The sequence below is a fragment of the Liolophura sinensis genome, chromosome 7, assembly GCF_032854445.1.
Source record: "Liolophura sinensis isolate JHLJ2023 chromosome 7, CUHK_Ljap_v2, whole genome shotgun sequence".
Taxonomy (NCBI): Eukaryota; Metazoa; Mollusca; class Polyplacophora; order Chitonida; family Chitonidae; genus Liolophura; species Liolophura sinensis.
Window position 1 is genome coordinate 48,592,897 of NC_088301.1, and position 11,578 is coordinate 48,604,474.

Genomic DNA, 11,578 nt, shown 5'->3' on the forward strand with positions numbered 1-11,578 from the left:
TACAAATTGTTGCAGAAGCATATTTTCAGCTGCAGCTTAATTTTAAGTCTTCTTAATTCATCCTTAAAGCACAGTAAAATAACTTGAACTGTTTAACAACTGCCAAAGCTTTACAAAATACATGTGCATTGTACATTTCCACATCAGTTGTTTGGGACAGGTTCTCTTGTCAAAACACCTAACCCATGACGACCAATTACAGATACACCCACCTTAAGGAGTTCTATAAGTCTACAAAGACTGAGCACCGCCGTCTTGGTCATCGGCTTCTGCAGTGCCACATGAAGGTTCATCACAGACCTCACCAGGTGGCTGATGCTGTATGCATACAGAAGACCCTGCAGTGCCATGTAAAAAATGAGGCTTACGTTCCACATATACAGTGTACACCGTGTTTCAGTGCCTAGACACCCTATTTTGACAAAGGTAACACACAAGTGAAAGGGAAAACAGGAGACAACCTGATTTCAAAATGTGGTTAAATCTATGGTACTAGGTAATACATGGATAGATAGTATATGGATTTGTCATATGAGACCTGTATGTAATATATATGTAGGTGTGTAAGATTGGGGTATTAACAGTACAATATTACATAAGTTAAACATAGAGTTGATTATAATGTGTACTTCAAATACATGTAAATGGACATGTATGTCCAGAGATTATGTTCTTTTCCTCAGGAAGAAATTAAACAGAAGTAATATTTTCTCAGGTGGGTTCTTGAGACCAATGTTTAGAGAGAGTTTTACACAGTGTTTTGAGTGCCAAAAATCCATTGTAAGTTATAAAATGATCAGTTTGTTAGAGATGGTTTCATAGAAAATAACCATATATTATCAAAAGGTTCTGTAGATAAGTCAGGGAAATTGTAAAGTCCACTGCACAGAAACATTGGCCTGTTGTACATACCTGAATAAAAAGGTTACACCTGGCATTTAGGTCCTCCATTAAAGTGTTGCCTCTGGACAGATTAGACTCCATCTTTACCATCCATGAGCAAACTTGCAAGTAAAATGCCTGTACTTCCCTGTAACACATTACAATGTGACATCACATCACTGAAAAAAACCTTGGTTGTGAACTAGACAGTTGTTTGCCAACATGTACATTTTATATATCAGCACAGAATTATTTTAATTATAAAAGTGTGAAATTAAAATGTAAATTAAAATGCTAGGTCATAGATATTTTCACCAGCATATATGGAAGGATGGGTTATCAATGTTCAATGATATTGTAGTAGAGAAATATGTTTATAAAACACATGTACTTCATAGATTTAATATTAAGTTCACGGGGTTTAACTACATAATACCTTTATGTGTGAATGTACGTTTGGTAATAATATTAACTGACACGACAAGCACAAGCAAAACAAATATACAAAACCCTAACACCTGTATTGTTCACTATTATATATGCAAATGTAAGTATTAAAATGTGATCAAAACAAAAGATAAGCCAGAAACAGGCGTGAAAACAGACTTATCGGTAAACATTTTTTACCAAGCCATTTTTTTCTGACCTTACTCTATAAATCAACTTCTAATCTCGAATTTTTATGAGGCCATAGGATGTTCCATATTGGAACAACCAATAACCCATGCACACAAGGTTAAAAGGCACAAAAGTTTTCAGGTGTTGTAAGTAGGAAGTGCTGAGTCGTCAGGTTACAGGGATAACCTGACTGACTAAAACTGATAACAGGGTAGCACACTTAATTTTCTCAAAGTGTGCAATTTTGCTTTCTTTGAACTGCAATATCTTGGCAATGCACATGCAACATCACGAAAAATACAAATGTGTGCTTTTTAAACTTTATGTGGAATACTTTATCGATGCGTACTTCCACATATACTTGTTGTCTTTTCTTTTAATGAAGTGCAAAAGGTGCTTTTAATTTGTCTACCTTATAAGCGTATAAAGCTACAAAAAATGGTAACATTTAAAAAAGACATGCAAATGATGTTGAAATCACACAGAGAAAATGTAAAGAACTGAAAACTTCACCCTTTCAGACTCCTTCGCCCTATGGTGAATTCACAAAACAGGATGTTTAAATTATTAGTATAAAAGGCAAAATAAAAAGGAAATGTCAGTGCCTTGATTGCATTATATATTAAAACAGAAAAAAGACTGCCTATAACATGGGAGTTTCAACATCTTGGTAACATTCCTCTGTGTTGCGATGTCATCGCTGGTATATACATTACTTAGAAGGATACACAAAAGATGACTGTCATTTATTGAATTAACTAAAAAATTTACTAATCTAGATTTTTCAGGAATTAAAAGTCACTAATAATGGATCGCAAGAGGGGACGCCAACAGGATGTTGTAACACTGAATCTCAAAACTCCCATATTGCACACAAAATGTTACAAAGCCATAAGTAAAAAGAGCCCAGCACCCAAGAAAACAAAGAAAAAAACTAAAAAATTTTAAGAAATTAAACTAAGTTAAAAGATTAAAAGCCTTTTGTACAGGTGAAAGTTAATAATATACACACTTTCCAAGAGCCTCAATAATGTTATTATGAATGTATGGTTGTAATTTTTTGACACAATATTCCAAATTATTTACTATGTTATCAGGACAGGTTTTAATCTGAATCTTCTGGATTCTGCACCTGTTGCTATCTTATACAGGTCATGCTATTCACTGAGGCTAAAGAAAACAGGTATATTAATAGATCCACATTTATCAGCCATGCTCACTGCAATCCCATTTAGAGAAGTTACCAACTGGAAGCAAACATACCTTTTCCTGCAGAAGGGGATGAAGGAAGGGAAGGAAAAGGTAAACAGGGGTTATCAACATCTCAGTCTTTCCTTAAAAAAGTTACAACCTACCACAGACAATCTTATTTTGAAAAGAAATCTCGCTCTCAGTTTAATAATGTTCTGAAGATCTCTAGTAAATTACAAAAGCAGCACATGACAAAATAAAACTCTTGATATTAAGTACGAACAAAGTATAATCAACTATCACTATGAACACAAAATTCATCTCATATTTTTGTTTTTATTTACTTGAATAGTTCTCCTCTTCAGATCTAGATACATGCTTCTGAAAGGTTTAAGGTCTATTTAAGAAAAGAAAGAAATTATCAGCATTTCTTGCTAGCCAAAACTGAAATCATCCAACTGGACAGATGTATGTATAAGAGACAGACCAAAACAGCTTATTTAATTTGGTGATGTATCACAGAGCAGCGACATGCACAAACCGGGAATGTCTTAAAGATTAGGGTTTAAATATAAGAATTGCATGTACAAGCAATCCCTCCCTCAGTACCAACCTTGTTAAGCTCTGTGTTTGCTGAGTCAGCCATGCCACTCTTGAGGCTGTGGCAGAGGCTTGTGCTTTCTTATCTAGGGCCTTAGCCATGTGTGGCAGTTTGGTCATTAGGAAGTCTGTGGGAAACCACACCACATTCCCCACCAGGTTAATTGCTGGTACCTATAAAATACAGATAAAATTTTTACTTCCAAAAAATCAATGGAGAGAGGTTGTAGCCACTACATGCACATCTGTTAGCAATCAGGTCTTTTGTTTAATCATTGAGCAATATGTACATGTATATTTTCAATAAAATTTTAAGAGATACTGTCACTACACAGTCTGAGAGCTAAACATAATAAATAACAATCATTTTAATATCATTCATCCACATGTGCATCTATGTTCAATTAGTCCCCAATAACAAATTGGGCAATTAATGAATGTTTAAAATTTCTCCCACCTTTTTGTGAGTATCCCAGAGTGTTTTGAAAACTTTCTTGTCTATGATTCTGAACATTTGAAAGTGCAGAATATACAGTCCACAGGCACCCACAAACTTGTATCTCTGCTCCATCTCATTTGAGTCACCTTCACAGAAGAATAGAAAAGATTCACTTCATCAAATGTTACTATGAAACTGTACAGGTAGTGTTACAAAGTATGTACATATGAAACCTACATGTAGTTTCATCAAATTATATTTCTCACAGTTAATATAAAAAAATATACACCAGATTAAAAGTATATGCATCAACAAATATCTCACATGGAATTTAAAAAGTATAACTTTTGGTCTTAGTTATGTTACATAAATAATCCTGATTGATCAAAACTGATAATTGATTATCAATTTTGATCAATTAGGAGCAAGCTATCTCTAAGTCGAGAACGCTGATATATCTGCTTAAGTCTCCTGAAACCTGGTTTGCCTTTTAACCATATGTGAGTGGGAAATAAGTGATGCGACGTCATGTTTCTGGATGCTTTAACATAGCGCACCATAAGAATTCCAGATTAAACTGAATTTTTTGAGTTACCAAGTACATATGAAAAAAATGGTTGTGTCCATTAAGGTCTGTTTCCAAACCGCTTCCTAAATAACTCAGGTTATATTATTTGTCGTCTTTTCTTTTCACCTTGTACACAAAACAAGGCAACAAAACGAATTGCTTCCACACAATCAATTATTACCTATTCTTGCATCCAAATCCTGTATGTAATTTCTCACATTTAATGCAAACTCCTCTGCAAAAGCAGGATTTTTTGTCACAAAAACTTCAAAGGGTTGTTCAACACAATTCTGAAAATTGATAAAAGAAAATCTTTACACATATGGTTCAGTTAAGTTTTCTGGGTAAAAATGGTTAAAATGAGCATAATGTCACTCAATTAAATTACAATCCCATGACTCAAGATTTTAAAGAAAAGCATACAGTTATAGAAAATCAAAAAGTTTTAAGAAACAGGCACACTAGGTACATAGATTCCTTCAATATATACATTAACAGCATTTGAGAGTAAATATGTATTCCTTACAAACAAAAATTTTATTCTGTTGTATATTCATACACCAATATATATATACATATATACCTGAAAAATCATTCCGTCCAAAGCTTGGCCCTCTAGAGTTATCAGCAACTTCTCAAAAGGCCTCAACTTGTTTTCTGGGACTCCAAACTTTCCAGGATTATGCCTCACAGACTTCAACATTCTGAAAAATTTAAGAGAAACATAAATTGAATACAAAGCACATGAAGGCAAAATGTATTCTTAAAATAGCATGTATACTGGTACCACTGACAAAGGAGGTCAAATACTGAGAGCGTGTTTTATAATAAGGTAAGCTACATATATTTGCACTCCCCTAATTCCTTTTTACATATGAAAGAGCAAATTTCAGTGAGATGTACATGTATGCACCTTTTAATTTGACTTATTTCAAGACCTCACAAAAAGTATAATTTTATCACTGTACACATAATAATGTTCAGAAAATATGTTTGAATAAACACCTTGCAAACATGTGAAAATTTTGAAGAATTAGAGTAACTAAATTACAATTTGTTATCTCATTCTTTTATATAATCACCAGAAATTCTCACTTCAATACCTTTTGTATAATGTCCAATGATCTTTAAGCGTCCCTTGGTTGTCCACAATTTCATCCAATGTAATCAGGACCCCTAACAAATCACCCAGATGTTCATACACAGTCTGGAAAATAGGACGTTGGACTCTTCACATTAATTACATTATTCAACAATGACAAAATATATAGTCTTCATAATGTCAAACAATACAAAATAGGTGCAACGTTCTGCAAAAATCTTGAACTGAAAATAATGTAAATGCACAGATTTATAAGCACTGTCAGATTTTTTGAGAAAAAAAAAAGACAATTTGAAGACTACATCCAGGTATCAATGATTATTTAGAAAAGCTGGATGATAAAATAAAAGTTTATGGAAAGCAAGAAAACAACTGTGGTGTGCAGTTTAATAATTAACCATACAGATGGAACAGCAAGCATGACCTTACACAAGAGACAGCAAAGTTTACCAGAATTTTTGGGTTGCTCACCATTTACAATGGTTAGAACTAACCAGTTCAGACGCTGATTAACGCCAATGGCTATCCTAGCCCTGATGATATACCAGCAGGCTTATGAACACAACAAATTACAATAATTACAACCATCCACTACATTTACATGCACATGTATAGTACACACCCAACCCAAGCTTAAGTCAAACAGAACTTTGTCACCGACACAACTTTATCACATCATAACAAACATTTGTATGTTTTTTGTACCTACCTGGAAGTGAACATCAGTGACATCAATAAGTTTCTGCCCACTTCTACAATACAAGTAATGAATATGAGTTGCATGTATTTCACAAATTAGTAGATTTGAAAATTACTGCTGGTTGAAGTATTGAAAATCTTCAGTATAAAAACCTAAAACCAGCTTTGGAATTTATCTGAATAAAATTCATACAGCTGAGAACCTAATTCAAGCTTTATTATGGGACACTTTATTACTAAAAACATGAAACACACTCAAAACTTCAAATCTATAAATGTTTTTTCATAATTGAGCATAATTAACAAAATTATGCACATGTATGTTCTTAAATTATTGCAAAAAAAGTATTTATAGTCATACAATTTGATTTATGCATCAGAATTTTTACCTGGATGGTGAATATAGGGCTGATAACTGGTACATCAGATTTTTAACAACTTCGTAAGACCGAGTAATGAAACAGGATAGGTCCTGGTAAAAAAATACGAATGATTATGGCATGTGTATGCAACACATTAAAACACTGTCAATTCAAACCTACTTCAAAAAGTATTCAGGCCAGAAAATTTTGGTGAGTGGCATGAAATAAAAATAAGTAGTGATTTCAGTTCAATGTGTCACAGTAAAAAAACAAACCGATTCTGAGCATACATCAATTACGAGTATTCAAAACAGAGAAAACAGTTATTACTTTGTTGGAGAGTTTATATGCATTTTTCATTTGTTTGTGACTCTTTGAAGAAACTGATGTGACAAGACCGACCACAGAGGAGAAATTCCAACAAATTTGACACCTATGTCAGTTTCAGGCTAACTTGTCGTTTAGTCATAAGTGGTTTGCAGGAAACAAAAAGTGCTTATGAAGTTGTCTTTTCATGACAGTCACACAGTTGTACAATGTTACCTTAATAAAAAGGTTTTCATTTTAAGCCACTTTGCTGCGTAGCTCTGTAGGTGTTTGTTTACATCTTGCTAGCTAAATGCATCTTGCTAAGCTTATTTGTAGCTAAGTAAAGCAAATAAAGTAAACTGCTCTTAATTGTCACCAAGAACATAAAGCTGACTAAAATTTCCCATCTCCATACTATTCATTTTTATAGTTTGCACATTAAGTACATGTACTTAATAATAATACGTAATACAAGTATGATGTTTCCTTACAAGCTGCTACATACATGCCCACTCTTACCTGTAACAGGGGCATCATACGACCCATTTGTATCTGGGCTTGTACCAAGGCCATAAAGCCGACTAAAATTTCCCATCTCCATACTATTCAGTTTTATAGTTTGCACATTAAGTACATATACTTAATAATAATACGTAATACAAGTATGATGTTTCCTTACAAGCCGCTACATACATGCCCTCTCTCACCTGTAACAGGGGCATCATACGACCCATTTGTATCTGAGCTTCACCCTCCTCCAGCCCATTCTCTGGTTCTGTAACATTCAGGAACACATAGATCCAACATGTCCTATTTTTGTTCAACAAAATGGCTTGTAAGTATGATGGTCATTGAATCCTGAAAACCACCATGGACATGATTTCCTGCAGGCTTTAATATGGTGTTGGTGATTCTTACCTTCCAATCCCTTGGTATCCCTGCTTGAGACATAGAACTGTAAATTTTCCCACTCTTAATGTTTGTTTGAAAGTGAATAATAAGTCAAGTAAACCAAATACGATCTTCCTTTCCACCCAAAATATATTATAAAGTATTCATAGTATAAAGTAGAACTCAAGTTACATAGTTGGCCGCATAATTACAACATAATACTGCGTCCTATATTTCAAAGTTCGCTGATCATTTCCCGTCGTCTAGACAAAAAGGTGTGGTAATCCACTCACAAAAAGTCAGTCATCGCCCATGTTTCTAACTATAGTGACTTGATTGAGTGGATGGTTGAAGAGAAACCCTGTATAAAACTGGATATTTCTTTGTTCACTCAAAGTCAGATACATGTCAGTAGACATCTGAAAGTCTTAACTTTATCCAGATGATGTTTAAAATAACAGCGAAATTTTTTCTTCGTCACTCTAAGATCTAACAGAAGACCACTTGTCTTCCACGCATTCATATAACTTGTTCACACATGTGTGTAACAAGTGGAGAAGTTCATCAGAAAATTGCCATCAGAGGATTGTGTTTTACTAAGGGTATTCTGCATACCTCTTTCCAAAGAAATGACTGCCATCGTGTAAGTGTAAACTTCTTTGGTAAGGTGCTAAACAACATCAAATAAATAAATTTTAAGGATTATATGTAATAGTGGTCAATAATATTGCAAATAAGAACATTTTTAGCCTTTCGCTGCCTAATTAAACTCACCTCCTTCTCCATAGAACAGTAAAGCATTGAAAAAACTTTGTCTCAGCCTCATGTCTGAGTGCTCTCAGCTCACAGCAAAGGGCAGCCAAAACTGTGATCACCTTATTGAAGATCTTATTGTCAGTTTTCACTAACTGAAGGAGAGTTGTTTGTTCATAGGGTAGAAACTGGAAATGAAAATAGGTGACTTCCGTCATTACTAATTCATTTAAGTCACATGTGCAAACAGTGTATTACAAATAAATGCAATATACATACAACTATGAGTTTTGCAAGGACAACAAATCTATTGTTTTATTAATATTAAACAGTGCTACTTTTCATAACACCTTTATTTAATAGTCAATGATAATTTAAATTAACTTTGATCACTGTTGAAGTTATATTACCTGTAAAGCAATAGGATCCAATGTTAAGTCCCATGAATCCCCAATAGAGTCATCCAAAGCATCTTCAATTTCTTTCAGTTGTGATGCATATTCTTCCAGGAACGTTCCATACTTCCTAAGCTGAACCTCACCCACAATTTCTGGTAATAATGAAGTGAAAACATAAAATGTTATGACTGACAATCTACTGAAATTTTTGAAGACAATGCTGTCAGCTCCCCACAATATTCAATGTTCAGGCTTACTGTAGCATTGCATCTAAATCCAACTCTGGGTTTAAATCTGTTATATTAGTCTCAGGCTTAATGGAAGACATACTGCTTTTTACTCCTAATGTTTTCTGTTTTGAGTTTTTTATATCATAAGTGCCTACAGAAAGTATAGTGATAAAACACATTGCCAGAAGCTATTTAACGAAATTAAACTCCACATTCCCCTTGCAATTACTGTGGAATTGAAAGTCATGTGCATGTGCCCTACCATGCATTTTACTGTTACTTTCAGAACACAAACTGTGACCATTACACCATGAGAGAAACAAAAATTCCTTAAAGTGAACATAAAAAAAATGATAAAGGACACAGTTATCATAGAAAAATATGTAAAAAAAGTCTATAATGTTTTGAAAGCCAAGAAGATGAAATTCAGCACTGGGGATATAGCACTGACAGGCAATTCAATCTGGGTAGCCATGTTGCAGAAGCCCTTATAAACTTGGCCAATCACTAGCGCTGAAAGCATTACGTGGTAATTGGCTATCACATTAAAAAACCTATTAGCATTCGATTGTCAGTGTGGTTTCTTATAGCTGATAGGCAGAAATCTGTGCAATAAATTGGATTTTGCAGTTATCTTAAGCATTTTGAACCACACATTTATGAGCAGGGAACAGAGAACGGCTGCCTGTGTCACACTGCTCATATGCTGGGTAGGATACTGCAATAACTTCTCAAGGTGAGCTGGCAAAAAAAAAAACCCTTGCGAGAGTCATTGCTTGAAGAAAAAATGTTGTCACTTTGCATTATTTTACCTTAGCAAAGTCAGATTTATTACGAAAATATCTGCCGATGGTCTGAATGAAAGAGTCTGTTATCAATCAGAAGGCTCTGCTATGTTCGGTAAATTCCCTGAAGTTGGTATAGCCAGCTAGGCAAAATGCTTCCACCCATGCAGGTCGAAGACGAGTCGGACCACTAACACACACTGCTTGTGTCCACAAACCTCACCCTGACCAAACTAAAAAAAGCATTGGCCCCTTGAACACAGAACAGAGCTGATACTCTTTGGTTGGGTGTCAGGCATTTTTGTTTGTATTTTCTCATTATCACATTGTTTAATACTGATGGTACAGAATACCTTCTAAGCTTTGTGACGTCACTGCAGATAGCCATAACATACTAGGTACTGACTATTGTTTGCTATTCATTTTGTTGATAAGTAGTATAGAATTTTTAAAATATTTTTAGAACATTTCTGGAATACTACATTATTCAGCTTTAGTGGCTGACATCTCTTTAACAAATCTGTACATTTTATAGCAAATGCTACTTCAACATGTACAGGTTATTTAAGGCCGACATGTTGCTTGTCATGTTAATGGATGCTGCAGAGTTAGCCGCAACTGCCCCAACGGTTACTGAACTAAAGCATGTACCATCGTCGCAAATGCTACCCAGTTCAAAGCCTGAAGTTCGTCCCTGCACTGTTCAGATTGGGCCATACGTCGCTACAACTGAGCTCCGTGTGAAGCAGAAACACTGACTAAACCTAATCTGTATTCCGCCCACATCGTTGCTATACCTCAGTAGAAACGAAATACCTCCCTCTCACTCACCTGAATAGGTCATCAGCCACCATGTTGTCATCATCTCAATTCACGAATCACCAAATTTCGTGTGATAGTAGACGTGTACCATGTCACTTTTGCAGTTGGTGTATCCTGTACTGTGAAGGGAAGTTTATTTGTGTAAGTGACACCATGGTGGCCAGTGACTAGTTCAGGTGAGTGAATGGTAGCTATTTTGTTTCTACTGAGGTACAGCGGCAATGTGGGGAAAATATGATTAGGTGGTGGGCTTCCTCAGTTTCTCTGCTTCACACGGAGCTCAGTTGTAGCAAGGTCTGGACTAAACTGAATGGTTCGGGGACGAACTTCAGGATCTGAACAGTGTAGCATTTGCGATGATGGTACTTACGTTAGTTTAGTAACCGTTGGGGGCAGTTGCGGCTATTGCAGAGTCAAGAACACAACTGTGGCTGACCCAGCACGGCAATCGCTAACATAAAGAAGAACTTCAATAAATGTCACATGATCGAACAACAAAGTAAACGAGAGTTTTAATGTCTTAGCCATACATTCAGTTAAATGAAGTTGGATATCGCAAACTGGAATGTAGATGACATAACGAAACGTGAATAGGGTCCCTAAATTATTGCTTAACAAAGGCCATTATCATCCTTAAGGGATGAAATGCCATCTACTATTATCACGTTGTTGTTGTTGTTAAAAAAGGGGAGGGCCGCCGGACGGTATCATATTCCTGAATGGATCTAGAAATTATTTATCACGATCTGACTTGCGGTAACTGGTGAATCATTGCTACTTTCTGTCAAATTTTGCACAGCACAAACTGTCGATGCTGATTTCTGTTACTTACTTCTCGATCCATCATCAAATTTGTCGAACTCCCAGCCAGGGTCGTCTGGCATGGAGTCCATGTTGAATCTGTGACAGTCATGTGACACTGACAGACG

At 35.3% G+C, this 11,578-nt stretch overlaps 1 protein-coding gene across 1 annotated transcript in view; it reads right to left on the reverse strand.

Moving 5' to 3' along the window:
- The window catches only part of LOC135470111 (WASH complex subunit 4-like), a 29,307-nt gene extending 17,770 nt beyond the window's left edge, over window positions 1–11,537 (reverse strand). The window contains 14 exon segments of the mRNA XM_064748868.1: window positions 213–338; window positions 913–1,030; window positions 3,305–3,465; window positions 3,749–3,876; window positions 4,480–4,588; window positions 4,882–5,002; window positions 5,402–5,505; window positions 6,110–6,152; window positions 6,489–6,571; window positions 7,478–7,545; window positions 8,436–8,469; window positions 8,471–8,602; window positions 8,825–8,964; window positions 11,482–11,537. Of these exon segments, the coding sequence (XP_064604938.1) occupies window positions 213–338; window positions 913–1,030; window positions 3,305–3,465; window positions 3,749–3,876; window positions 4,480–4,588; window positions 4,882–5,002; window positions 5,402–5,505; window positions 6,110–6,152; window positions 6,489–6,571; window positions 7,478–7,545; window positions 8,436–8,469; window positions 8,471–8,602; window positions 8,825–8,964; window positions 11,482–11,533 (1,419 nt within the window). The 5' untranslated portion in view covers window positions 11,534–11,537.
- Window positions 11,538–11,578: the final 41 nt, after the last annotated feature.